The sequence below is a fragment of the Penicillium angulare genome (genome assembly GCF_028827245.1).
Source record: "Penicillium angulare strain IBT 27051 chromosome Unknown utg000012l_segment0_segment0, whole genome shotgun sequence".
NCBI lineage: Eukaryota > Fungi > Ascomycota > Eurotiomycetes > Eurotiales > Aspergillaceae > Penicillium > Penicillium angulare.
In genome coordinates, this window is record NW_026623171.1 from 1180578 (window position 1) to 1207712 (window position 27135).

The 27135-nt window shown below is 46.9% G+C and overlaps 10 protein-coding genes across 10 annotated transcripts; 8 read left to right on the forward strand and 2 right to left on the reverse strand.

Annotated features, from left to right (window-relative positions):
• Nucleotides 1–395: 395 nt before the first annotated feature.
• On the forward strand, nucleotides 396–2203 carry N7478_013097 (dolichyl-P-Glc:Glc1Man(9)GlcNAc(2)-PP-dolichol alpha-1,3-glucosyltransferase ALG8; the record flags this gene model as incomplete). The annotated part of the gene is made up of 6 exons (XM_056929307.1): nucleotides 396–472; nucleotides 540–618; nucleotides 674–867; nucleotides 923–1413; nucleotides 1483–1622; nucleotides 1679–2203. 6 exons carry the CDS (start codon nucleotides 396–398, stop codon nucleotides 2201–2203), a joined length of 1506 nt encoding a protein of 501 aa, XP_056772669.1.
• A 2510-nt stretch (nucleotides 2204–4713) lies between these two features.
• N7478_013098 (uncharacterized protein) lies at nucleotides 4714–7826 on the forward strand (the record flags this gene model as incomplete). Its single annotated transcript, XM_056929308.1, has 5 exons — nucleotides 4714–4797; nucleotides 4862–4964; nucleotides 5026–5042; nucleotides 5097–6691; nucleotides 6752–7826. 5 exons carry the CDS (start codon nucleotides 4714–4716, stop codon nucleotides 7824–7826), a joined length of 2874 nt encoding a protein of 957 aa, XP_056772670.1.
• Nucleotides 7827–8724: 898 nt separating this feature from the next.
• Nucleotides 8725–9981, forward strand: N7478_013099 (coenzyme A transporter; the record flags this gene model as incomplete). The annotated part of the gene is made up of 2 exons (XM_056929309.1): nucleotides 8725–8895; nucleotides 8986–9981. 2 exons carry the CDS (start codon nucleotides 8725–8727, stop codon nucleotides 9979–9981), a joined length of 1167 nt encoding a protein of 388 aa, XP_056772671.1.
• A 584-nt stretch (nucleotides 9982–10565) lies between these two features.
• On the forward strand, nucleotides 10566–11691 carry N7478_013100 (RNA-binding ATPase activator ESF2; the record flags this gene model as incomplete). The annotated part of the gene is made up of 3 exons (XM_056929310.1): nucleotides 10566–11204; nucleotides 11259–11333; nucleotides 11395–11691. 3 exons carry the CDS (start codon nucleotides 10566–10568, stop codon nucleotides 11689–11691), a joined length of 1011 nt encoding a protein of 336 aa, XP_056772672.1.
• A 428-nt stretch (nucleotides 11692–12119) lies between these two features.
• Nucleotides 12120–14177, forward strand: N7478_013101 (RsfS/YbeB/iojap family protein; the record flags this gene model as incomplete). The annotated part of the gene is made up of 1 exon (XM_056929311.1): nucleotides 12120–14177. The coding sequence occupies one exon, from the start codon at nucleotides 12120–12122 to the stop codon at nucleotides 14175–14177; it is 2058 nt and encodes a 685-aa protein (XP_056772673.1).
• Nucleotides 14178–14457: 280 nt separating this feature from the next.
• pex12 (ubiquitin-protein ligase peroxin 12) lies at nucleotides 14458–16036 on the forward strand (the record flags this gene model as incomplete). The annotated part of the gene is made up of 2 exons (XM_056929312.1): nucleotides 14458–14515; nucleotides 14613–16036. 2 exons carry the CDS (start codon nucleotides 14458–14460, stop codon nucleotides 16034–16036), a joined length of 1482 nt encoding a protein of 493 aa, XP_056772674.1.
• A 611-nt stretch (nucleotides 16037–16647) lies between these two features.
• N7478_013103 (uncharacterized protein) lies at nucleotides 16648–17365 on the forward strand (the record flags this gene model as incomplete). Its single annotated transcript, XM_056929313.1, has 3 exons — nucleotides 16648–16699; nucleotides 16961–17113; nucleotides 17214–17365. The coding sequence occupies 3 exons, from the start codon at nucleotides 16648–16650 to the stop codon at nucleotides 17363–17365; spliced, it is 357 nt and encodes a 118-aa protein (XP_056772675.1).
• A 2125-nt stretch (nucleotides 17366–19490) lies between these two features.
• On the forward strand, nucleotides 19491–21513 carry N7478_013104 (ankyrin repeat domain-containing protein; the record flags this gene model as incomplete). Its single annotated transcript, XM_056929314.1, has 2 exons — nucleotides 19491–20219; nucleotides 20335–21513. 2 exons carry the CDS (start codon nucleotides 19491–19493, stop codon nucleotides 21511–21513), a joined length of 1908 nt encoding a protein of 635 aa, XP_056772676.1.
• Nucleotides 21514–23124: 1611 nt separating this feature from the next.
• N7478_013105 (glycoside hydrolase family 125 protein) lies at nucleotides 23125–24843 on the reverse strand (the record flags this gene model as incomplete). Its single annotated transcript, XM_056929315.1, has 3 exons — nucleotides 23125–23396; nucleotides 23458–24668; nucleotides 24716–24843. 3 exons carry the CDS (start codon nucleotides 24841–24843, stop codon nucleotides 23125–23127), a joined length of 1611 nt encoding a protein of 536 aa, XP_056772677.1.
• A 433-nt stretch (nucleotides 24844–25276) lies between these two features.
• Nucleotides 25277–27035, reverse strand: N7478_013106 (uncharacterized protein; the record flags this gene model as incomplete). Its single annotated transcript, XM_056929316.1, has 9 exons — nucleotides 25277–25419; nucleotides 25476–25664; nucleotides 25715–25855; nucleotides 25910–25934; nucleotides 25993–26289; nucleotides 26344–26522; nucleotides 26586–26809; nucleotides 26869–26924; nucleotides 26985–27035. The coding sequence occupies 9 exons, from the start codon at nucleotides 27033–27035 to the stop codon at nucleotides 25277–25279; spliced, it is 1305 nt and encodes a 434-aa protein (XP_056772678.1).
• Between the last annotated feature and the right edge of the window lie 100 nt (nucleotides 27036–27135).

The following is a 27135-nucleotide window of genomic DNA, read 5'->3' on the forward strand; positions in this document are numbered from 1 at the left end:
GTCGCTTCGAATGATTGGAATCACAATGTTCGCAGGATGTCGATCTTTCGGGGAGTTCACAGATGCTGGATACAACACGAGTGGTGATCCACCCAACCACGATAGCAATCACGCAAAGGCGAAGTTCCTTGGCAATAACAGCTGAGGACGGAGAAAAGTCAATGAAGTGATTTAGTTGGACACTGTTGAGTATGGTGTGTCGGATTCCGACGTCGTTTAAGTCCATGCGGAATATATTAAGCTGCACTAGTGGGTTTAGCTGTTGATACCTGGCCTTCTCCCGATTTGTTCTCCGCATAAGCACGTGACATTCTCCTATGCGGAGGAGCTTCATCTTTATTTTCTTTCTTTCCAATCGACGCGAATTCTTCCAGAAATAATGCCCCGCTCTTCCAATGGCTGAGCTTTATCCCTCATTGGCGCAATGCGCTATCGTTGCGGGTGCTCTTAAAGTGCTCCTCTTTCCAGCTTAGTGAGTGCCTCCTATTTGGATGATGTATTTCAACAATGTTCTAACCGTGTCCCGCACCCGTGTCTAGCAAATCCACTGATTTCGAGGTCCACCGCAATTGGCTTGCCATCACCCACTCACTGCCAGTTAAAGAATGGTATTACGAAGTCAGTCTACCACATGCGATAAACGAAAGCGCAATTGACCCTAACCGTTTCCAAGAAAACATCAGAATGGACTCTAGACTACCCCCCATTCTTTGCAGCATTCGAATGGCTGATGTCGCAAGCTGCTTCGTATATCGACCCGGCAATGCTAGTTGTTAAGAACCTAGGATACGACTCATGGGAGACCATATACTTCCAGAGAGCTACCGTCATCTTGACTGAGCTCGTTCTAGTCTATGCGCTAAGCCGGTAGGTAGCAGCCACATCTCTGAAGCTTGCAGCGCTAATTCAATGCCTCCTTTAGTTTCATCAAGTCTACTCCGCTTGCCAATAAACAGGCTGCACACGTCGCCAGTGTCTCTATTCTCCTATCGCCGGGTCTATTCATCATCGACCATATCCATTTCCAGTACAATGGGTTCATGTATGGAATATTGATTCTGTCCATCGTTCTAGCTCGTGAAAATTACAAGCTGTTTAGCGGAATAATCTTTGCAGTCCTTTTGTGCTTTAAGCACATATACCTCTACCTCTCCCTCGCCTATTTTGTCTACTTGCTGCGCTCATACTGCCTCGACCCCAAGAATTTCCTGCGACCGCGATTTGGCAATATCATCAAACTTGGAGTTTGCGTTGTTGGGGTTTTTGCAATCGCATTCGGTCCCTTTGTCCAATGGGGTCAAATACTTCAATTGAAAGACCGACTCTTCCCCTTTTCGCGAGGACTGTGCCATGCGTATTGGGCACCTAACATCTGGGCTATGTATTCCTTCACAGATCGAGCTCTAATTCCATGTAAGCTCTATCCGTTCCACCATGGCATTTTGATTCAAAATGATAAAGTATACTGATTCGATTTCCCAGTGGCCCCACGCCTTGGTCTGCCTGTAAATCTAGAGGCACTCAACAGTGTTACTCGGGGGCTTGTGGGAGACACGTCGTTCGCGATCCTTCCTGAAGTGGCCAGTGAGCAAACATTTCTGCTCACATTCATATTCCAACTGGTGAGTACAATTCTTCTCTTCTCCCTTGGCGAATATTCTACTCATACCACCTCTAGGTCCCTCTAGTGAAGTTATGGCTCCAGCCTGACTGGGATACCTTCGTCGGAGCACTGACTCTTTGTGGCTATGCATCTTTCCTCTTCGGCTGGCATGTCCACGAGAAAGCCGTTCTTTTGATTATCATTCCGTTCAGCCTCATCGCTCTCAAGGATCGCCGCTATTTCAGCGCCTTCCGGCCGCTTGCAGTAGCCGGCCACGTATCTCTCTTCCCACTCTTGTTCACTGCCGCCGAATTTCCACTCAAGATCGTGTACACCGTGTTCTGGCTGATTCTGTTCCTCTTTGTATTTGACCGAGTCGCACCAGTTCCCGAACGCCGCCGCGTCTTTGTATTCGACCGCTTGTCCTTGCTGTATCTGACTTTTGCAATTCCCCTGATTGTATATTGCTCTTTGATACACCAGCTTATCTTCGGATTTGAAAAGCTGCAGTTTTTGCCCCTTATGTTTATGAGCAGTTACTCTGCGCTTGGAGTAGTCGGCAGTTGGGTTGGCTTTATGGTCGTGTATTTCACTGCATAGCGGTGTTGCTGGAGCAAAACAAAAAAGTGCACGATCATTCCATAGAAATTCAGAGCTCACTGCTTACTTCCAATGTTATTTTTCCAGCTCGCAGGTAGAATTGACGCTCTGTTGTGTCATAATTAAATTGCCTACATTAGCTGATCAGCTTAATTAACCTGACTATTTAGTAGCGATGATGTAGTGTTTGCACTGTTTGGCTGACCACGTGGGCCAGACCCACCGAAGACTGGGAACCGGAATCTAACATGCACGCTATTCCTAAAGGGGCTAGTCTGTTCCGCGCGAGTTCCATGCTGCATTCCGCCTGCAGGACGCGGCCAGGATACTAATCCCAATGCTGAATCAGGGTGTTATTTCGATATTTTGCTTGAATCTACGAGTGTTTTTCGATGGAACTATTTCTGTGCGGGAATTCATTTCCCGTTGAGCCTAAATTATGTTTAATAAAGTTCGTACCTATCTAGTGCACTTCAAGTCGAGATACATACATAGTATAGTTGCAAAAGGCTCAAGATACACATGTTTCTTGCAAAAACTTCGGGCTGTAATTACTGTTAATTAAATTCCAAGGCTGGCGTACAAGTTCCAGTCTCTTCGTTTTCTCTAAAATAGCTGACAGCTTGACAGAAGTTTATCAGGGCCCACATTGAGAGCGTCTCTTAGTGTTTGAAGTATGAACATGCGCGTCATAATGGATGCCTGTCGTTTCCTTTGAGTCACCCTGACATCGCCGTCTCAGACTAGACATTATTAGAAGGGTTAGTATATGAATTTAGAATAAAGAGAATAATAACTCATCTACATAGTCTGTCATCTTTGCCAGATCATAGGGGATTTATAGGGTTATGCTTGTTATAGAGGCATATCCAATGGATACCAGAAGTCAGACCGGGTCATTCTGACACGCGATAGAACAAATTTCCTTCGTAACTCTTCTTGTCACTGATCAAAACCAGGCCCTGAGATCATGCATTCAGTTCTTATCAGAGGTAGCATGGAGGCCATTAGCCCATGCTGCGAGTACTTGCGACAAGAAGAAATCTTTATGCCGTCCTTCTGCAGGAGAAGAAACAGTTTTAACAATTGGATGTGTAGCCTAATACCATAGCATCCATTAAAGTGCTCGAAAACGAAGACTTTATACATATGATATGGGGATATGGGTAAGAACTAGAAGGACATTGCGACGTCCCGAATTGGTATAGATCTTTATAGAAGAAAGATATAGTCGGTAAAGTTTTTTTTAATGACTATTTTTATTGTCAAAAGGACAAGATCAAAGATATTAACCATTTCTGGGTCTCTGGTGAGCATGTGTAAGTATTGTGGTGGAGGAAAAAATTGAGTTATCACGCATCTCACAGTCATTTTTGGGACTCGAGCATGATCGTGGGAGAGGTGGCCCTGTGGGGTTATTTGATAATTGACAAAAGCGCAGGATAAACGGGGATTAAATTAAATACAAAATTCACCAATGAATTCTCCGGATTGCGACGAGTCGAAAGAGGGTAAATACTAGGGTGGATGGTGGAGTGGATGGATAATGAAGGACGAGAAGTACGGGCAAGAAGACAGTAGGAGAGCAAGGAGGGTCTTGGGATTGAAATGGATTGCAAAGCGCCAAGTTGGTTTTTCTGCTGTGTTTGACTTCCCGCTGCTCCTCCTCTCCGCCAATCAGCGTCCACCGCCGATTCGCGGTTGATCTACCGCTTCCTCCTCTTTTGGGGCCTTGAACCTTTTCGACCTTTTGCTTTCTTTCCTTCCCCAATTCCTCTTCAACTCAGCGCGTCCACCCTCCTTGATCCACCACCAATTTTCTATAAACTCCACCACTGCTTTTTTGAACTATCGCGACGCTATTCACGACGCGTTTCTCCGGTAAGTCCGTCGCTTGAGCTTTATGTGACGCCTTTGCACTCCGCTCGCTCAAGCCCAGGTCGCCATGATGACCACCGGCATAATTCCTTCTCCCAGGATTAGAAATAGTCCAAGATCGGACTTTTCTATGAGCTGCCCCAGTCCCACCCTATCTATACCCATCTATTCTATACCGCTGTGTACTCGCTTTCTTCTGTTCCCGACTTTTTAAACTTGCATGATGCGGCATGAATCGCTAATTAGAGTCGCGTGGTTTAGTAGCCGTTTCATGTTCGACGTTATTTGCGATCTTTTCCGGTAGTCCGGCGCGTGTCTTTACGAAATTATAAGATAATGGTACGCCGAATTATTCACTGCGAGAAGTAGCTGGCCGCGCGTACGAAACTGGCGGTGCAAGCATAGATCTCCAGTGAGAGCTTTGGCTTACATTGGAAAACCAGGTCCTGTTCAAACGAAAACCCGTTCAATATCTCCCCCGACCCGTCATCGAAGATGACAATTCCGAGGTATCATCTCGTCGCATTCTACAATAACAGGAATTCTCTTATTGACAGCACCCCGCACCACAGGTATGGGTTATACCCGAGACCAGCGAGGTCTTCATAAGCTACGAGCCATACCTGTCGCGTATGGACTTTTATAAACAACGCCGGTTTATTTGCGAAATTACAGGCCATTCGGGCCTGAACTTTTTCGAGGCGTTGCGTAGTGAGGTTGGTGATCACAGTGCTAGCTGAGAGATTGACATCTGGGAAGGAGACTAACTTTCGCGAATAGATGGAAGAATCGCGCGAGGTAAATAATACGTTTCCAGAGGCTTTGAAGGAGCCCATATTGCGCCGTATCCAATTCTCTACCGTTTCACGGGTTGACAATTTGGGTAAGTTGACCTGTAATTCGTCCTATATCATGTCCATACTAATAATCTATTTGAATCATAGTGGACGAGGTCTTTGAAGTGAGATTCCTTTGTCGAGTATTAGTGGGCTCTATCCAACTAACACTCATTTAGGAATTTAAGCATGACTTTTACCCTGGAGAGCCCGTCCTAATTCTACTAGAGGATAGCACGAGGCTCCATGGTACAATTCGAGACAAGGCTAACTTCGCCGAACAACTCTATGCTGACGGGACCATTAAGACCCCAGCGTTTGCCCGGTATCTCGTGAAAGTCTCAGACCGACAGAATGAGGAGGCACTGTTGGACCAAGACCATATCACCCGTGACCGTAAAGCATTCACGAAGTTGATGCTGCGAGGATTTATCAAAAATAATGTTACTCGAGAATCCTGGACGGGTGCGCCCTGGCTCGTCAAGCCTTCGGCTGCAGAAGAATACAAGATCTCTGTCGATATTCCCAAGCACTTGCAATACGGCGCGAGGGTTGCCGAGAAGAAAGCAATGAAAAAAGCCGACCAAGATGGCTTCTTTGGCTTCTTCGCCTCTCAGCAATTACCAGAGTTGAAGCCTGCTGTCAAAGGACAAAAATCGAAGGTTTCAGCACAGGAATTGGCCAAGTCACGAGAGGCTCAATATCAAGAATACCAGCGGTCATTGAACGGGAACCCATCTTTCCTGCCACCATCTAACCCCTTACGTCCAACTAAGCCCCCGCAAGTTGGAGACAAGAAGATGCCACCGCCTGCTGCTGTCAAAAACGAATCTAGACCCCCGTCACCACCGCCGATCAAATATCCTATCGAGGATTTGGAACTTGCCCCACGCCCTGACAAGAGCCCCCGCCCGACATTGAAGTTTCTTATGCTAGGAGAGACGGATGACGACGGAGCCGAAGACCTTCTACCCGACGATGTAGAACCTGAATCTGTCGGATTGCTTCTCGAAACATGGAATACCCTCAATGTTTACTGTGAGGTATTTCAGTTGGACTCCTTCACGTTCGATGATTACTTGCAGGCCATGCGTTTCTCATCAGAGGAAATTGACTGCGAGTTGCTCGTTGAATTACACTGTGCTATCCTGAAGAAGCTCGTGAACGCCGAAGAGGACGACGGTGCAATTCAGATATCACTTCCAGATTTTCCTTCAGAGGATTCTGATGAATCTGACGAAGATGACGAGGGAGACGATGAAGAAGATGAAGAAGAAGAAGATGAAGAAGATGAAGTGCCGCCGGCGAAAGCTACTCGAATGACCACTCGCAGCAGTCTAGCTAAGAAAGAGGCAGAAGAGATAAAGGCGCACATCGACGAGGAAGAACCTGCTGAGGTCCGCATCCATCGCGCAGCTGAAATGTTCGAAAAGTATGGATGGGTGGATCGTCTTCGAAAGCGCGATTTCCGCAACGGTGGCTGGGAACTCGTAATGATTGGGCTATTGCACCAGTTATCTCTTCGCCCTCGCTCTGAACAGACATGCAACGAAATCTTACAACATCTTGCTCCACTTGACGAACCACCTACTCAGCAGACCGCCCAAGAACAATACCGGACCCTTGATATCAATTTGCGTTCCAAGGCTCTTCAGATGATTACTATGCTGAGTCTGGAGACGAAGGCAATCCGAAATTACCTCGAAGAATGTAGTAACCAGATGACGGAGTTCCGGAAGGAAAAGATTGAACACCAGAAAGCCCGCAAAGCTGCGTAAGTATAATTCAACTCTCGCTTCGGGCTTACTTTCGGGGCTAACTATTTTTTTCGCAGCTTGAGTGAACTTCGACAGCTGCACCAGGATCGGAAGGCACTTCAACCAGAGCCAGAGAAATCACCTTCGCCAATTCCAGAGCTAGAGGGAGAAGGCTTGGATGATTCAAAGCTCACTGGAATCGAAGGCGACTCAGAGATCCCTATGGATACCGATGATGATGATACTCCCAGACCCCGCGCACTGCGTGGAGGAGTCGATCGGGTTTTGGAGAGGAAACGGAAACAAGATGAGGAGCGAGAGCGCAAGGAACAGTTGGCTAAACAGCCCAAGGGAACCAAGCAGTACCAACGAGTTTTGAAGAAGATCGACGAGCAAAAGGCCAAGATCACGAAGATTGAGGACAAGATTGAAGTAGTCGACAATGATTTGCGCGAGGCTGACTGCCCCCGAACTCGATGCCTTGGATTGGATCGATTTTGTAACCGTTATTGGTGGTTTGAACGCAATGCGATGCCTTATGAAGGCATGCCGAACAGCTCAACTGCTGAGGCACGTTACGCCAATGGCCGCCTTTGGGTGCAGGGACCCGACGAGTTGGAACGATCCGGCTTTATTGACTTGACCGATGAACAGCGCAAGCAATATCAAAAACATTTCCAGACTACTCCAGCTGAGCGCAAGAAGCATGAGGAAGGGTCCACTCATGTCTCGCATGCCCGAGAATGGGGCTACTATGATGACCCGGACACAATCGAACAGTTGATTGCGTGGTTGGACGGTCGTGGCAACAGGGAAAGTAAATTGCTCAAGGAGCTCCACCTCCAACAAAGAAACATTGTCAAATATATGAAGAACCGCGAGGCATACCTCAGTGAACGAGCCGAGCGGGCTGAATCTGAGGAGATGCCCACCAAGCGAGTGACTACGCGCACCAAGACCTATGTGGATGTCAATGAACATCGCCTTCGCTGTCTTCGCTGGCGAAACACGGCTGCTCTCTCTGACATTGGTCATCTTCATGTAGACCCTGATCGCCCAGCCAAGCGTTACAAACGGGCAGTTGACGATACCCGCGAAGCTAAAGCTACTCGTGGCAAGCCTTTGTCCCGACGCGGCTCACGTCGTGGATAATTGGGGTTTCTTTGGAGCTGTTTGGCTGGTTCTGCACCGAGGAGCTCATGCGACCACGAATTTTGCCCTTTCTTTTTTGGTGTATTAACTTATTCTTTTCTTTGTTTCTTTCTGTCCAGGGGTTGGTGAACCGGTGATTCGTGATTTGTACACATTCCATGCATTTGGGAGACTGAAGGAGTCGGGGGGAGGTTGTTCATTTTCAATATTTTACTTCTGATTACTTTTCTTTTTTTTTAAATTCTCCCTACCATTTGTTCTATTGCTTTGATTGTTTTATTATCATTATTTGTTTTTTGGTTTTATACCGTCTATGGTATGCAAAAAGGGGAGCAACAAGATAGAATGAAAGCACATAGAGAATCCACACTTCACATTTGGCTGACCATTTCGCGGGTCGGGACTCGTCGGCTTTTTGCTGCTTCCGCCACTGCCAGTTTCGGTCCGTATCTCTCTTCCTCGGCTACTCGCGGTGCGTCATTGCCCTCTTTGCCTCCCGACTTTAAACTGCCCCATAAACTACCCCATTCCAAATATTTCCGGACTCTGTTTGTTTCTTGAAACTTTTCGAAACCTTTGAATAACCAGTGCTGTTTGAATTCTTATTGATCTGCTCAAATAAAATTAGCCTAACATCTGCATGGTCGCATCATAAAACCCGATGATCACCCGTTAGCCCGAGAGATCTCCCCCAAAAGTTTTCTGCCGGGTTCTCGCCGAGAATCACGAGGGGGCAATACCGTTTTCCCCAGATCCTCTTTGGAGCCCTAGGCCTCGGTTCGACTCGTCCTACCCTTTACACACATACGGCAGACCATGTGCATCTAGAAAACGCTATCTTCTAGTCGAATACTTCAATTTGCATTGTCACGGAGCGTCTCAATACCACATTCCGCAGATGAGTGAGATCGCACATCCACGATCCTCGGCCGCGATTGCAGGCGATACGGCGGGAAAGATTCTCCCCACTACCAGCGGGGATGGACCGAATAAGAATGGGACAGTGAAGAAGCGCAGCTTGGACTATGTTCTGCGGAGCGGTCTAGCTGGAGGATTGGCTGGCTGTGCGGTAAGTGTGCGAAGATGCTCGATCGTGCCGGGCATGAACAAAGCAACAAGTGCGGCAATGTACTAATTCCGAGATTGATCACTATTATAGGCTAAAACAGTTGTAGCGCCACTTGACCGTGTCAAGATTCTTTTCCAGGCCTCAAATCCGAAGTTCGCCAAATACACCGGTAGCTGGGCAGGCCTTGCTGCTGCCATCAGGGACATCAAGCGCTATGAAGGTGCTCGCGGTCTTTACAAAGGCCATTCCGCCACCCTTCTCCGAATCTTCCCTTACGCCGCCATCAAATTCCTCGCCTATGAACAGATCCGCGCTGCCATGATACCCTCACACGATAAAGAAACCGCGATACGCCGCTTGGTGTCCGGTAGCATAGCAGGAATCACGTCCGTCTTTTTCACATACCCGCTAGAATTGGTTCGCGTTCGACTTGCTTTCGAGACGAAGAAATCATCGCGATCGTCATTATTAGATATTTGCCGCCAGATATACGGTGAACGAATTACTCCTCCCTCCACAGACCCTGCAGCCGTAGCCGCATCATCCGCATCGCAACCGCCCCCTTCCACAGTCGCCGCAGCCGAAACCGTTTCCTCAACAGTAAACGCCGTCGTACCTCGATCAGGTATCGCAAACTTTTATCGCGGCTTCGTACCGACACTCCTTGGCATGCTTCCCTATGCAGGTATGTCGTTCCTCACTCACGATACGGTTGGTGACTGGCTTCGCCACCGTAGCGTAGAACGGTACACAACAATCCCCGGATCGGAAGCAAAATCACATAAGAAAGGCCCTCGGCGACTTCAACTTACAGCCGCCGCGGAGCTGTTCTCGGGTGCAGTATCTGGCCTTGTCTCTCAGACATTCTCATATCCTCTCGAGGTTATCCGTCGGCGAATGCAGGTTGGCGGAGCTGTTGGCGATGGCCGCCGTCTCGGAATTGTCGAGACTGGACGCACGGTCTTCTTAGAGCGTGGATTCCGCGGCTTCTTCGTCGGCTTAACAATCGGCTATATCAAGATTGTCCCAATGACCGCCACCAGTTTCTTCGTTTACGAGCGATTGAAATGGTCGCTGGGCATCTAGTTTGATGTTTATCCCTCCTATTCGCCAAAACTCGCTCGGTTGCTTTCCCCCTTGCTTTAGCTTTTCTCTTCTTTCTCTTTTGTGATCCGCTGCATATTTCATATATCCCTGGCGATAGATCGACTTGTTTATACTTATTCAATATTCGGCATTTGTATATGATTCCCACTGTTGGCGTTCGTGGATATCTACCTGGATTGTCCTTTTCTTTTCTTACCTTTCAGCATTGAAGGAGCTTAGCATAGCTCACATGGAAATATAGGCTTCTAACTACATATCTTTCTAAAGGTTTATTTCCTGATATCATAAAATCTCATTTGTAGTTTCTATGCCTTGTGGATCGTAATATATGAGCACGTGACATACACTTATTCTCCAAATCGCGAGTTAACGGTCGGAGTGCACGGACCACGGTTTCGCCGCAAAGAAAAAAAAGTTCCATGCGGAGATCTTTAATTCCGCCATTCCTTTTTCTAAATCAACAATATAAGGAACGCTTTACTTTTTCCGTGCCAGAGGAAAAGTGTACAGCATTCCTAATCGCACTTAAAGCCTTTACTGTGCTTCTATCCCCTTCGCCCACCATGTCAGCACGAAAACATGACCTCCACGACCTGCCAAGCGACGACGAGTCGGACAACGCTAAGGGCTACGACTCTGAAGAGAATGCGCCAGAAACAAAAGGCCGCGCCGTGAAGCGCAGAAGAACAGCAGAGAAGAATGACTTCTTCGGTCTAGAAAGCGAGCAGGAGGACTCCGAGGACGAACTCGAGGAAGACGAGTCCCGATCAAAGATTAAAAGCAAGAAGGGCCGCAAATCAGACAATACTCCAGGCGACGACGCAATTACAGAAGGTGACGAAGAGAACGATTCCGATATCAAGGCTCTCGGTGAAAGCGACACATACCTCGATACAACAAAGTCAAAAACACCCTCTATCAAGCCCCTCAAAGCGCCTAAGAAACCGAAAAAGCTCGGCGTTATCTATCTCAGCTCGTTACCACCGTATATGAAGCCCATGGCGCTGAAAAATAAGATTGAAAGCTATGGCTTTGCTCCTGTATCGAAGGTCTTCTTATCACCGCTTATTACCAACAAGGCTACGAAGCAGGCGAAGTCGAATAAGCGTAAGCTTTTTGGAGAAGGATGGATTGAGCTTCCGAAGAAGCAGGCGAAGATTTGTGCTGAGACGATGAATGCCAATATTGTGGGCGGTAAAAAGGTTTGCAATACTATTCAAGATACGGCCGTTCTTCGCTAATAATATAATGCTTAGGGTGGATACTACCATGATGATGTCTGGGTGATGAAGTACTTGAAGGGATTCACATGGGCAAATTTGACAGATCAGGTATGTTGGACATTACAATACATGGATATTAAAATGATTTCCTGCTAACTTGAACCTGCAGATCAATAATGAGCGCCACACGAGGGACGCACGCCAACGGGCAGAGGATGCTAGGGCCCGAAGGGAAGAAAAGGTGTTTGTGGAGGGTGTTGAGTCTGGCCGAGTCGCTGATGGTATGGCGAAGAAGAATGAGGAGAAGCGGAAGCGGAAATTGGAGGCCTTAGGACAAGATTCGGAAGCAAAGGAAGTCAAGCCAGCTGCTGTACGGAGACGCTTTGTGCAGAATGATGTTGTCCAGGCGAAGAAAGAGAATACTTTTGGAGATGATGCGAAGAGGGTGTTGGGCAAGATCTTTTGATCTTTTTTCCATATTACTCTAAAGGATCCGTCATCAAGGAGTCGGGGTATCTGTGTACATTCTACCTCATTCGGTGTTATTTAGGATATCCATGTTTGTTCTGTGATCATTCCGTCTATAAATGCCTTAGTTCCTATATGTCAACCCTTCAACTATCGAAGTGGAGGTAGTTCCTAGGCCCCTCTTCTCGCATTTATAGGGCTTTGATATTACTCGTATTTCGATAATATTATTTCCCAAAAATATACTCTAGTGAACAAACCTACCAGTTGTAACAATGTAGTAAGTTAGCACCCTAGTCAAACAAATTGGCGCCTTGGTGCCTTATTGATGATTCATCATTTTTGATTCGTTTGCATTGGTTATCGCTGCGGTGCTTCTCCGAAGAAAGATTTCCGCATGTCGCGTGCCAAATCACCCCATCAGTCATGAGTAGAGCTCTACTACGAGGGGCTACATGCCAGTCGTGTCGCAATGAATTACTTCGTTCATTTCTTGCTGTATCGGGGGTACCACTCCCTCGATACCGATATCCTACGCGCCCCAACTTGACCACCAGGTCTTTCTCCGTGATAGCGCCATTGCGATCGGATCGACCCCCTATTACGAACCCTGCAGATATCACCTTTTCGCCAGCTGTGGAAACAGCGCCAGAGGCCGAGGCCGAAGTCGAGATCGAAATAAATGAGGAAACCGCATCTCATGTTCCCTGGTATCTCCAGGAAGAGGCTCCAGTCAAAGAATTCCGCCCTGTAACCGGAGACCACATCCCAACACTCCCAGAAAACTCACCGGAAATGCTTCAGACACTACTCGAGTACACGTACAAAGACATCGGTCTAGATGGGTTGAAACTTTTCGACTTACGCGGTCTTGATACACCGGCAGCTTTGGGTGCTAATGTTATCATGATTGTTGGTACTGCTCGCAGCGTGAAACATCTAAATGTTTCAGCTGATCGGTTGTGTCGATGGGCACGGAAGAACTACAAGCTTTCACCGCATGCCGATGGATTGTTGGGTCGAAATGAGCTGAAGATCAAGCTTCGACGTAAGGCTAAGCGGGCTCGTGCTGCTAGCCACGCGGGCACAATGGTCGATGAGAAGGATGACGGTATTACTACAGGTTGGATCTGCGTGAATTTGGGGACTGTCGACAAGGGCTCTGAAAAGGCTTCATTGAGCGAGGCTGGGTTTGAAGGGTTTGGTCAGCTTGACATCGGGACTAGCGTTGTGGTGCAAATTTTCACCGAAGAAAAGAGAGCCGACGTTGATCTAGATGGTCTATGGCAGGCGACCTTGGATCGAGCTGAGCGTAGCAGACTTCAACCTGCCTCAGATGATGCTCCTGTTACTGCTACTTCACCGAGTTCACGTCCTGCTGTCGGTAGTACAGGGTCATTTGGCGGCCAGCGCAGAGGTCTTCACACAGAGCGTACTGCAGCTACCGAGAACAATGAAGGCGCAGAACTCGATGAGTCAACTAAGGATTATTCAACATCCGAGGCGGCTGCGTTTGAAACGATCGTCCAGCCCCTGATAAAAAAGTTAGCTGAGTCCCCCCATGAGGATGCTCGCATTGCGCTTGGTACCGGTCCTGAGGATTTCCAATCAACAGATTTTCTACGGGTCATATATGACACCCTACCAGACAACGCCACATCTCAGGAAAGCGCTAAATTACGACTGAGACTATCCACAATTGCAGTATCCCGACAGCACCCTGGATATAGCAAACATTCCCTTGTCAGCACATTCAATCAGGTGCTTGACGACGTTACTGAAGCACCAACCATAGTATCCGACGAACTCGGCTTCGATGTCGTTGCTGCTTTGTTGACACCGCGTCTCAATAACAGTACCTTGCCTGAATCCGTGCCATTTTTACTCAAAGCCGACATTGAACTTGCCCTGCAAGTTCTTGAACGCCTGAGTTTGCGTGGTGCCCAAATTATGAACCTGAGAGTTTTCAATTTGCTCTATACTGCTGCAGCTATGCCATCGGCGCCTTCCCCGTCGTTAGGAGAGGCCGATCAAGAGGCGAATGAACAACGGCAGATGTTAACTCGTCTTGCTAAGATCATTGCAAATGCTCAAGTTTCATTCGACGAGACAGAGGCGCGTAAGCTTATGTTCGTCCAACTTATCTGTCAGGATTACGATGGGTTTTGGAAGTTGTGGCGACAGTTTCCTCTGAAGAATGCTCCTCGCACGCAAGAGGACTATACCCAAATGTTTCGACTACATGCCGATCTCGGAGAAGAGCGACATGTTCGAGACTGCCTTTCGGCATGGGTCCCCATGATGAGCCGAGAAATGATACCAATCATCTTACAGGGGCCGATAGTTACTGAGATCATGCGCTGTATTCTGATCGCAGACCCGGAGATCCAATACCGATCTGCGGACGTGAATCCCAGTTACTTCACGCATCTGTGGTACCAATGCCAGCGGGCTCTTGAACAGGCGGACGAAATGATGGAGTAAAATCAACATGTATCATAAAATAGTGTATAGTAATTGTATATTAGCGAGAAAAAAGCAGAGAACAACATCTATTCTATGATACTTGGTCAATTATTTGTCAGATGTATGTAGTTCCAGGGTTCCCGCTCGGGGAAGTTGAGCCTCGGCTGCTGATCACTGGATCCGGCCGCCATGGGGGATAGGACCTCCGCCCGCCATCTCCAATCCGTAGCACTCCCTAATCCACCATTCCTCCCCATCAACACACTGCTGACGTTGAGGATGATCGGTACTCCTGAAAATGGAGTATCTACCTAGTCTTCAACAAGAGTTCGATGAGCACAAGCCATCGCTATTCGGTAAGTCTGGACAACGCGCCTAGGCGGGGAAAGCAACTCCCCGGGGAACTCCCAATATCGAGATGGAATCACTGACCGGGGTACTGTATGCACATAGAACTCCTTGCTGAACAGCAATTGTCCGACCTACTTCCCCCATCCCTCCGATATTTGCTTGCTGTCGCGACACACCGCCATCCAAGATACCTACTCCGAATCCTCAATTCCTATGACGAGGTCTATGCCCTCCTTTCTCTAGTCGTCGAGCGCTATTATCTTCGCACATTCGGCGGTTCATTCACAGAAAACTTCTATTCACTAAAGCGCGAACGTGTCTTACGCACAAAGAATGGCGAGATCCCACGCGCTCAGGTCGGCGCTGGTGGCCCCGTCCGCGATGCCCTCAAACTGCACTCGGCCGATGTATGGAAGAACCTTCTTATCATGGTCGGTATCCCCTACTTGAAGCGGAAGCTTGACGAAGGATATGATATACACGCTGCTCCGCAAGCATCGCTTATCATGAGCGGTGGTCCCCGATATAACCCCAGCGATGATCTGCCACCGCGTCCAACAGTGCGTCAGCGCATCTTCCACTACTACAAGTGGTTCCTACGAAATGTATACCCATCAGTGAATGCGGCTTACTACTTCTCTGTTTTGGCATTCAACCTTGCCTATCTTTTTGATAATACCAAGTATTCTTCTCCCTTTCTCTGGCTCATTGGAACGCGTATCCGCCGCCTTGGAATCGCGGATCACCGGGCTATCGCTGCTGTGTTAGACCCCAAGCCTGCCCCTGGTGGTAACAGATCCCAGCGCCCTGGCTCTGGTCTTCTAGGTCTTCTCAGTCCACAAAACCTCTACCCACAACTTCTTACCTCTCTACGCTACTTCCTTCCCGCGTCTATCTTTGCCTTGAAGTTCCTGGAGTGGTGGCATGCCAGTGACTTTTCACGACAATTAGCCCGCAAGGCGACCGAAGTGCTTGATCTCCCAGCACCCGTCGTCTCAGGACTCACCAACCCAGCCGAACGACGAAAGGCCAGCCAAGAAGAAAAAGAGAAGAAGCAAGCCGCCGAGCTCGAGAAGAAGTCGGCAACGGATCTGAAATCTGCGCTTAAAGCACCTCGTCGCCACCAACCACCTATCTCAGCTACATCCTACCTTCCCATTTTCACAGTTCCTCTACCACCTGCTGAGACGTCGAGCGCAAATACTTGCCCCGTCTGCTTGAATAGCCTTGCAAACCCGACAGCCTGCCAAACAGGATACGTCTTTTGTTATGTCTGTATATTCCACTGGCTTAATGGAGAGCATCAGCGCCAATTGGATTTTATGAACGGAGAAGGAGCAGGTGCAGCTTGGGAGGAGGAAATTACGGGCGATGATGACGATATGAAGACCTCGGATGGACACGATTCTGGAGATAAGAGTTCTCGCAAGCGAGGCGGGAAATGGGAGAGTGGTAAGGGAAGATGTCCTGTTACTGGCAGGAGAGTCCTTGGTGGAACTGAGGGCTTACGACGAGTGCTGATATAAATTTTCTTTTCTGTCCTGTACATATATATACTGGGGATAAACCCCTTTGTTTGAATAAATCTTTGAATTTCAACAAACTAGAGCTGTTACTAAGACCACCAGGGCCCGTTTGCACTGCCAATCATAAAGACCTCCCAAATGTTGGAACCATACTCCTCGCAACATCACCGAACCTAGCTTTGCAATATTGACCTCAAGATATCATATTACATTAGACATACTTTCATGAGCCGAAAGCGAACCACCCAAGAAAGTTGTTCTAAAAACGGATATTCAAGATCTCTTTATAGGTGCTTTACTAGTGAGAGTGGGTGGCGTTCCTTTTCTATGTACAGACTGTACTTGGATGAGAACTCCACTATCCTCTCTTTTACGTAGATCACTGCCGCACTCTATTTCACTTACCATCAATCATTATTTTGATTTTTTTCTCTCTCATCACCCATCGAGCCCGATCATTCCTGTTGACCTTGTCATTATAAGTGAAGACTTTCCAGGGTTACTACAAGGTTGAGCTACCATGTTTTCTTCGCCCATGGACGCCTTTTTGTCGTATACAGACAGGGTTCGTAAATATGGCTGCTAAAACAATGAGACATGGGCCCCTAATTATGTACCAGAAAAATGCAAATCCAGACAATCGACTCATGCCTCAAGTGAGACGTGAGTCTCTCCGTTATGGTAGGAATATCACTGGGTTTGATCGATTTGGAGCTTATCAGGTTGTCGATTGTAACTTGGATGAAGAGGTGAGGAGTTTCGATTCTGCAAGGTACATGCAAAGATTTGACGTTCTGGCCCAGGGAAATTGGATGTGCGTGCATGAATACGCTTTTGATCCATCGGCTCATGCCTGGCACACTTTTTTAAGTATGCTGAATCCCCTATTGCCTTCCGAAACACCTCTAATCTTTCTCTTTCTAGGAATGATTCTCATTCCTTCCAGTTCCCAGATGAAACCCAGGGCTGGTTTAACAAATGGAAAGGTTGGACGAGAGAACACAGACCCGGAGAAAAGACAGACTAGCCTGATCCCCAGTCTCCCTGTGTTTCTGGAGTCAACCCCACTCCCCGCTGGTGGGTAGAGCGGCATTGCATACAGGCTTCTGAGGCTCAGAGTAAGTCGAGATAACATCTGCTCCTATCATTCTCATCACTAACTGATATACTGCATTAGACAATCTTGCTGATCGCCTTGATGAAGAGTGTGAGGATATTGCGGATCGCCTTGATCATGAGGCTCTTTCGGCAGAGCCCCAGTCTGAGCCTGCTCAGAAGAATTCCACCGAAAGAAGCCCCGCACCCTTTTACATAGATTTCCCGACCTAGAGGAGTGAGACAAAGGGTAGTAGGACCGTACTAAGAGATGATAGCGACCATGCTGGTATGTGTCAGTAATGCAGTTGGTGGCTTTTTACAGGAGCACTTTTGAAGACCAATGTAGGGAGTATTTATGTCAATCTTTTGGAATTGAGTTAACCTCTTCATACTGAATTTTATGAATTCGACGACCACATTCTTACTATCCGGTTAAGTAAACGATCTACGACGCCATTTGTCATTTCAAGGATGTGGGTTCAAGCTATGAGATTTGACGTAGGCGAATCACAGGCGAGACGCGAGATCCACCGTATCTTGGGGGCTGCACCTGCTTTCCCCATTTCACCCCATTAACAACCTCATGGCCATCTTCATGGCGATTTTTATTGGTGGAGGTCAAAATCTCAAATATATCGAAAAAGCCTCAGGGGATTCAGGCTATCCATGGGCTAGAATAACCATCACATGAGATGGAAAACATTCACTCATCACACTGTTTCAACTATTTGAAATGATATAAGTCATGAATCTACCCTCCTGCACTTGCTAAAGCCTCTACCGTTTTCGTTAAAACGAGCCACATGGAATCAGTTTCAGACTGGGATGCCTATAGGGCGACTATAGAACGTCTTTATCTACAAGAAGGCAGGACTCTTAAAGAGACGATGAACATCATGGATACGACCTATGGATTCCACAAGAAGTATGACTCCATCCGTTGACATTTTTTGAGCCCAAAGCTGATGAAACCTAGAAAGGGGCAATATGAATACAAGTTTAGAGAATGGGGGCTCAAGAAGTATCCTATGGGTGCTGCAGAATGGAGATACATAAAGCGACAGATGGAGAAAAGGAAACGGGAGAGTGGGAAGGACAGTCAAGTCTATATCAATGGTGTGCTCCAATCTCCCAAGAAAGTGAGGTATGAAATTGGCCGTCAAGGCTTCGAATCCACAATTGCCAAGTTTCAAGAAGGTATGTTTTGCACTGAAAATTGTTTTAAATCCAGTATCTGATTAGTTGACTTGCTATAGATCCATTTCCCAAAACACCTCTTGGGGTGGAAATACGCACACCTATACCATTCACGTTGAATAACCGGTTGCAGCCTAATTTTCCATCGTTTGAATACTCTCGAGGATTTCCCATTCGTATGAATTGTGAGTATCATGCATTTGCTATCCATGCGCGGACAGAAGTTTCAACAAAGCTGAGACCCAGGGAATGCTCCAGTCTCCACCCAAAATGAATTATACCAATCGAAGATCATAAACACGATGGTCTATATGCTGGACTCCTTGTTGGCCAAGGGCTCAAATCCGTTTGAAACACAGGTTCAGAGTATCCCAAGAATATCTTCAGTACTGAATGTACTATTGCCAGAGGAATACGATGGCCAGAATATCTCCCTCGCAACGAACCTCATAAACACCTCGAGAACTAACTTCCCTGAATGTATTCGTCTGTTGATGTTTTTCCTGTCGAATAAAATTCACTTGGAGCTATATGATCCGTGCGCAGTCTCCATTCGTCCAGCCAAACAGGCTCATATACACATCCTGGAGATGCTTTCAATGACCGACTTTCTCAGCGAGCATAACATGAGGTCTTTGCTAAGAGGGCAGCCTACGGAGAGCGCAATCGTGGAGAGAATATTTGATGTTGCTCTTAGCTGTGTCAACATTCCAGTACTCTGCATTCTTATGCGGGTAGGTATCAGTCCCAACAGGCCTGTCTTTTTACCATGCCTTAATGAGTCTGGAGATGAATCAAACCCTCGGCTTATTTTACCACTCGAATTTGCTGCCCAAGTGCAAAATGAGAATGATTGCATAGATTTGAGTCTTCTTTTGCTTTCATTCAAGGCGAATATAAACAGCTATAAGCACCAGTCGCCTCTTTCTATTGCCGTGAGAGCCAAACACTACCGAGTGGCCGAATTTCTTCTGATAAGAGGGGCCAGAGCCAGGGCATTGGACTTGATTCACGCTGTCACTTGCCAAGATATCAGACTTCTACAATTACTTTTGGATACTGCTGGCCTTGATGTGGACACGGTGTTTGATACCCCGAAGAACCCAAAAGTAACCCCTTGGGGTATTCAGCATCAATCGGGAATCAATTCATGGTAGAAATGTTGCTCAGGCGTGGTGCAAATCCGAATTTTGAACATGTTATTGTGTTTGAAGGAGATTTGTTCCGCACGACACCTTTAGGATTGGCTTCTGGACATGGCCATGCGGAAGCCATGCGTGTTTTGCTCAAATCATCTGCAAACATCAAGTTTCCTCTTGGGGTAGATGGGTTTATTCCTCATCTAGTACCCGCTGTTTCTAATTGCCACGTCGAATCAGTTCGCCTTTTATTAAGTGCAGGCGCACATATAGAGGCTGCGAATAATTTCAGACTCAAGTCAGATAATCGCGAAACGACCCTCATTGAAAGAGCCCAGGTTCAGCAAGGAATGTCAATATACCGAATGCTTTTCGATGCAGGGGATAGCGTAAGCTCGTTTGCTATGCAGAACTTCCTCTCCCTCCAGGTTATGTGGCACTGGAAGCATAAAAATTCAAATGAGTTGCTCGAGGTATTGGCTCTTGCAAAGCAGTCAGGCCTTTTTATAAATGGCATCGAATGCGACAGTGTTGAAAGATTTCTCCAAAGTATGCTTCAGAAAAACAGCTGCGATGTGCCTCGTCTACTTAGGCTTGCTGGTGCTCCAGTTTCTGGAAGACAGGCCCCTTTGAATCTCGATATTCCGACCGTGACGTTGCTCGATCACTTGGGAGTACTTTCAAGTATTTTATCGACCAACGGACATATGATCTTGATCAATGCGATTCTAGCAGAAGATGAAAATCTGGTCCGCCTTCTTCTACCTCGCATATCTGTAGATCATGCCATTGAACCTTGCCGGAAAAAAGAACAATGGCTAACAGCATCACCACCTATTTTTCCACATTGCAAATCTCCATTAGATGCTGCGCTTTACAGAAAGAATCTGGATCTTGCAAATGTTCTCATCAAACGCGGGGCTCCTATGTCACCAAAGTGAGCTCAGCACCATTGTCTGGCAGGCATGCGTAACGAGTGACGTTTCACTTGTTCAAGAGCTTATTGGGACATTGAAGTCTCGTTTCTCAGCACCTACTGCCATGGCTATAGCAGTTCGAGCGAAGAAAGACGCCCTCATGTATCTGCTGCTGGAGGCTGGATTCAGCCCAAAGGGACTAGTCACCTGGCCAAGCTCTAACATAATCCCTGAGGAAGTTGAAGATACGACTGATTGGTGGAATCTTCCGACCGCAATGCCTCAATCCTCTCTTCTTGAAGTACTAACAAAGATTGGCAATTTCTCTCTATTGAAAGCAGTTTTGGAGAAAGCGCCTTGGACTCCAATAGAGATTGGCTGTGCGCTTTTAGCTAGCATACGGTGCAATAACATGCAGATTGTCGTTTACTTGCTCAACGCCGGCGTGGCTATAAGTAACGACGCAGTCATCGCTGCAATTGAGTTGCAGGATATCTCATTGGTTCGGAGACTAATTGCAACTGGCATCAATCTAAATACCAGTAGTGACGACCTGGATTGGACATACACACCTCTTCAACAAGCAGTTAAATCAAACAACATGGATCTCGTGAAATTGATACTTGAAGCTGGCGCAGACGTCAATGAGCCTCCCGCTCCTGTCAACGGTGCAACCGCCCTACAGCTTGCTACTAAAAGCGGCAACATGGATCTGACAAAGATTATTCTCGAAGCAGGAGCTGATCCCAATGACAAGCCTGCCGGAATAAATGGAGCAGACGCACTTCAAATAGCTGCGACGAATGGTTTCATAGGAATTGCCCGCCAGCTCCTTGATCAAGGCGCTACTATCTATAAACCAAACCTTGGCGATGATCATAAATCAGCTTTAGTCTTGGCTGCAGAGAATGGCCGCCTTGATATGATACAGCTTTTGGTTTTTGAAGGGAACGTCGCTCAAGGCCCCCTTCAAAGACAAGTCATCCGTGCTGTCGCAGCGGCAGAAGAGAGAGGCCATTACTCTGCTGCAAGATTTCTCAAAGGAAAGGTTCAATGGCAAAATTTGCATACAGGGATCGTTAGCTCCAATGTTCCAGCCAAAATGGTCCAATCTGGGGGCCATTAGATAGTTGTGGGGAGGATTATTGTGCGTTCACTGTCTTACTTTTCTAATCCAGTGTATGATCTCATATTATTAGGCTACAGCCATTAGCTTATGAGTAGATTTAAATTCTCTACAATTTCTGTAAAGATTTTTGGGATAGAAAGATTACTTTCTAGAGGCAGGGGGGGCGTAGCAGACTACACCACTAGTGACCATCGACCACGAATGGTGGGTATATAAAGAGTGCCAAAACGTCTTCTGCTCCAAGAAGGATAGACATCAACCACATCCATTCATCTACACATCCAAACAGCTCAATACTGTAAATCCAAAAGCCTGTGAAGCTTTTCAGGCAATTCACTGATCTGAAATCCGTTGTTATCATATACTGACTAATATGAACATCTCATAGTCTCCAAGATGTTCAAATCTATCCTTTCCGGAACCCTTCTCATGGCTTTAGCCACTGGCACCATATCCTCTACACTACCGTGCTTTCTGGATTTTCTTCCGTAGCCTCCGCGTATTCATTTAATATTCCTCCAATGCTTAAATCCGATTTGGGTACTGATGGATGGCCATGGTCCGATTCAAGTTGGGTAGCTGGGTAAATAGATTTATACACATATCTATAGTTTATACAACAATTCTTTTGAATATTTAACATTATATATAGGAAACAGGCTTTTAGACCAATTCGAGAGACTCATTCCAGAGTAAATACAGCAATTGCTCGCAGACTTGTTTGTATAGAGACCGACTATCTCGATAGGGTGCGCGTTGGCAAACGGTCATATGCACCGAAGTGGGTCTACCTGTCATGCTTATTTGCTGTAAAGAAGAAAATTTTGTCCTTTAATACGAAAGAATCTATAAAAAACCAAACAAAAACAGCTTACTTGGCTCAATTTAGTTGGCTGTTCATGAAGTGATTCCTGATTTTACTTCAAATATTTGCTTTGATAATTGAAGTCAACTATGAAAACAACATATCACTGCATGCTTGAAGAAAACCCATAGAATCACTCTGGCCTAGGCTTCCCTCTTGGAAGCCGAATTGCCGCAACAAGTCTACTCAGTAAATATTGGGGAGAAATAAAACACCATTTTGTGAAGGCGCTATAAATGCTCTAATATCATCTGCTTTTTCAAAAGTCTTTGATATACTCCGTGTTGTCCTTCCACAGTTCTCGCCTTTGCTCAGGGATGGTGTCTTCATTGGCGCCGCCTCTTAAATTTGTCCAGTCGAAGAATTTGGAAGAATTTGAGGTCTCGAAGCTACTACGGCCCGAGTCACGGTGGCTTGCCGTCCGAACATTTGAAGTTACAGGTGGAAACCTTAAACGACCGATTCTGGCATCAGAAGAAGCCCATAGAAACATATTCTGGACCGACCAGTGAAGTGTTCAGGAAAAAGTGATTGAACTTCATTTGGATAAGTCGGGATATCGTCAGTGGAACTAAGTTGGAAAACTGTCTCTGTACACTTCCTCTTGGTACTACCCTATGACCCTGACTTATTGTATCATTTGAAACATTTTGACAAACAGGCGAACTTTCCTTCAACCTTAGTAGGTAAGCTTCCAACGGTACAGAGCGAGGAATGAAACCATAATAAGCCATACAAGACTTCTAAGAAACATTATAAGGCTCAGCATCCTTTCCAAAGATCAGTTGTGGCTTTTCAGCAGCAACCTTGAGAATGGTCTGAGCGAAAACAGAGTTAGCCCATGAGAACCATGGACGAGTGTAGTCCTTGACATTAGTGACATTAACGGATTCGTGAATAAGACCCAGCAAGCTAGCGTCCCGGACGAGGTTAATGCATTCCATGATTTCAGTCTCATTGTCGGAGGTCTGAGCCTGGATAAGCAAAGACATTGGCCAAGCGTTCTGAAGGCCAACTATAATCCATGTTAGCGTTTGAAAAGCAGACAAATAAAGTATATATCTTTATAAACTTACTGTGTGGGCCACCGATACCATGGAAAGCAGAGCCTTCCAAATAGTAAGGGTTACCAAGCTTATCGGTAACCATCTTGCGAGTATTCTGATAGACCTCGTCGGTCTGGTTGACGAATTCCAAATACGGCAGCGAAAGAAGGGAAGGAACATTCGCATCGTCCATAATAATGCGCGAGCCATACCCGTCCACCTCGAATGCGTAAACATCGCCGTATTTGCCATTGTTTACAATTCCGTGCTCGCGGACAGCAGCAGCGAGCTTCTCGCCGCGGTCCTGTAGTTCTGAAGCAAGGTCATCATGACCACCGGCGGCCTTAAGAACTTTGGAAATGTGCTGTAACTCCACAGACATCATAGCGTTAGGAGGAATGAAGTATCCCAGAATGGTGGCATCGTCGCTTGGTCGGAACGCACTTCGAATGAGGCCGGTTCCACTGTTAAGTGGGTTTCCTTCACCCGAAAGGGTGAGAGTCTCCGTACCAATGGTAGTTTGTCTTTGGAAAGTATACTTATTCTGCACGAACGAGCCCTTGGAATTGAAAGTAGGTTGTGACTCCGCGTCGATCACATTGAGTAGAGTTTGTAACGCCGTGAACCAACGATCTGTGAGAAACTCGGTCGATCCGGTATTCTCATAGAATTGTCTGCCCATCTTGAGGAAATGTGCCAGCGAATCAAGCTCATACTTGCACTCGTATACGAAAGACTTATCGTATGTCGGGGTCACGGTGTCAATCTGGGTGTTGTTCTCAGGAGCAATGCCACTGACAGAGGGAGCCTGGAAAGCCTCGCAAAAAGGTGATTTGATTACAAACTCGGCTTGAGTGCGAATCGCACCAAGAATGAGATTGTAAAGACTCTTATCCTGAGATGCGAGCTTCTGGTAGTTCATCACTTGATTGGTAGAATCGCGTAGCCACTCCGCGTTAATATCACCAGTCACGATGAATGTTTGCAAGCCGCTCCAATCTGAAGTGTCACGCTTTCTCTTTTGGCTATTTACGGCGTTGCTGGAGCCGTTTACGTGCCATCTGATTGTTGTATCGAGAGTGTTGGGATACGCATTACGAAACAGTTGCGCGAGGTCCTTGTCGACCAGACGCGATGTAACATCGTCGATGACCTTCTCGACTGACGACGAAGAGAAGGTGCGACATGCCTCTGAAGGGCGCTGGAACGGGAGATTCAAGGGGCCTCCACTGTAGGGACCACTGGGAAATGTAAGTTGATTGTTGTTACTCCGGGGGCAAGTACTTACTGCGGTGTCGCGGCATAAGTTGTGTAGTCTGGACAGGCGCGACGTACAATTGCGGGGTTGTCACGTCCAGGCAGCGCGTTGACCTGGAGGGCAAGAAGGCCCGCTGCGAGAAACGTGGAGATAGGCATGACGGGCAAATTCACAGCAAGAGAGACAAACAACCCAGCACGAAAATGAGTAACCCCAAACGATGAAGAGGGGAGATCGTGGGCTTTTTGTAGCCCCGTTGTCGATCCCAACCAGACCGGGATACCTGCATTCTTCGACTCCGGTTATGACTTTTTGAGTTTGATGACAGTTTTACGACGGTTTGACTGCAGCTTCTCTTTCTCCAATTAATTTCATCTCGGGGAAAATCTGGGCGAGGTGACATCGGCCAAGGTCATGGTTGCACTGTCTCCACTAGAAATGCGGAGAAATAGCGGAGTGATCGACATTTGTTTACTCTTTTCTACTTCTACTTCGCTCTTGTACTACTCGATTTTACAGGCTGTCTATTGTACATTGTAATCAACTCTCTGAATAACCTCATTGCTCAATCTTAGAATGTATCCAATAAACTCATTGTTTTCCAAAAAACGACATGATGTTTCCTTGTCCTGGCTTAGCACCCTTGCGTATAGGCACATTGACTGTCGGCTTCTTCTTCGGTGGTGCCGGCTCATCCTCGGAGAATGATTCCCATGTCGGCTCTTCCCGAGTCACTGCCCTTGCATTAGTATAGCGGCGAGATCGGACCCCCCATAGCGATGGAACTTACCTAGATAGCCCTCATCATCCTTGACCGTGCGCTTTTTCATGATTTGACGCTTGCCCCGCCGGCGGCCACCTTGAACAGTAACCTCCTCTTTCAATTCCACAGGTTTGGCCACCGGTGGTTGCTCCACAGGAGTTGGTTCTCGCTCTGGTTCTTCTGGCTCCTCGTCGTCTGCATCGGGCATTTCTTCATCTAAATAACACTTAGTAAGGTTAAAACCATAATCTATCGATCAAACATACCATCGGCATCATCTTCCATCATTTGTTTAAGTTTCTCTTCGCGTGCTTTTTTAGTCTCGCGAATTGCACTAGCTGGTTTCTCGCTACTCTCGGGGAATAGCTCTGCTTGTTCTTCCCCATCGGAGGCATCATTAAGTACAACTGTGAGATGTGAGCTAACGTTCTTGGGTTCTCGAACATTCGGAATCGACTTACTATCTTCACCCGGAGTGGATGTCGCCTAAGAACAACAAATTAATATAGACGAACGATCTCTAATAAGAAAACCATGTACTTACTGTGTCGGGGGCTGGGGTGGCTTTCGTCTTCGGCTTAGCTTTGGCAAAGGAACTAAAAAGACTACCCTTCGCATGCTTGGGAGCTGGCTTCGCTGATTTAGAAGGTGCATCGGAATCATTGGCCGAAGAAGGCGCGGGCTTAGAGTCTGATGCTCCAGACTCTTCTTTGGCAGGATTCTCTTTCTGGAAAAGTCGCTTGGCAGGCACCGTTGGCTCGGGCTTAACCTTTGGTACGAACTTTGTCTCAGTCTTCGGTGCTGACGCTGCTGGAGGTGGTGGACCCGCTCCAGTCCTTCGCTATAAGTATTATCAGTCTCTAGTCTTGATAACGAGAGACAATAGTGAACATACCATTACATGCTTATTTTGGATCATGCCCCACTGTTTCCCGCACTCCAAAGGGTCATCCTGCGAATGAGCGGCCAGAGCTTCCTTTGTGACATCTACTAGCACGTCCAGATCCTGGAGTATTGCCGATTGAAGACTATAGACATGAATCGTAGATATCGATAGGAATGTTGCTTTCGCATCTGCGGCATTGAGGTTTTTGCGTTAGCACTTGGTATAGTTGTTGTTCCTGGTAGTCAACCTACCATTCAATTCCTCCTCTCGAGCAAGTAAAATGGATGTGGTATATGGAATCAAAGTGGTCGAAGTCTGGTTTGGCGTCGATTTTCGTATGCGAGGGTGTTTTTGCATTACTTCGTCTGTGCCCGGCGCAGCTCCCCGAGGTTTCTGAATGCCAGAAATGACGTAGGTAGCGCGAACACTTTGAGGCTCCTTTGCGTTTTCATTGCGATGAAATTCGTATAAAACTCTAGTAAAGGCTGTTAAATTCACATCCATTTGGGGGTAATGAAGCCCAGGTAACCATACTGTTTGGCGCGATTTGCGTTGACCTTGAGCGCGCGACTTAACGAACGATACGTGACCTTCCTTTAACATTAGACGTCTGAATGACCAAGACAAGTAAGTAGTCAATATAAGCTTACCGGATTCCGCTCATTAAGCACATTTTCTGCTAGATACAAGGTTGCGTCCATCTTGATTGCAGCTGGTAGAGAAGCGCAAGTTGCCTTGAACGCGTGCCCAAAGCACTTAACGCGTATCAGTCAGCGTGTCTTGGCGTGGAGAAACTCCACT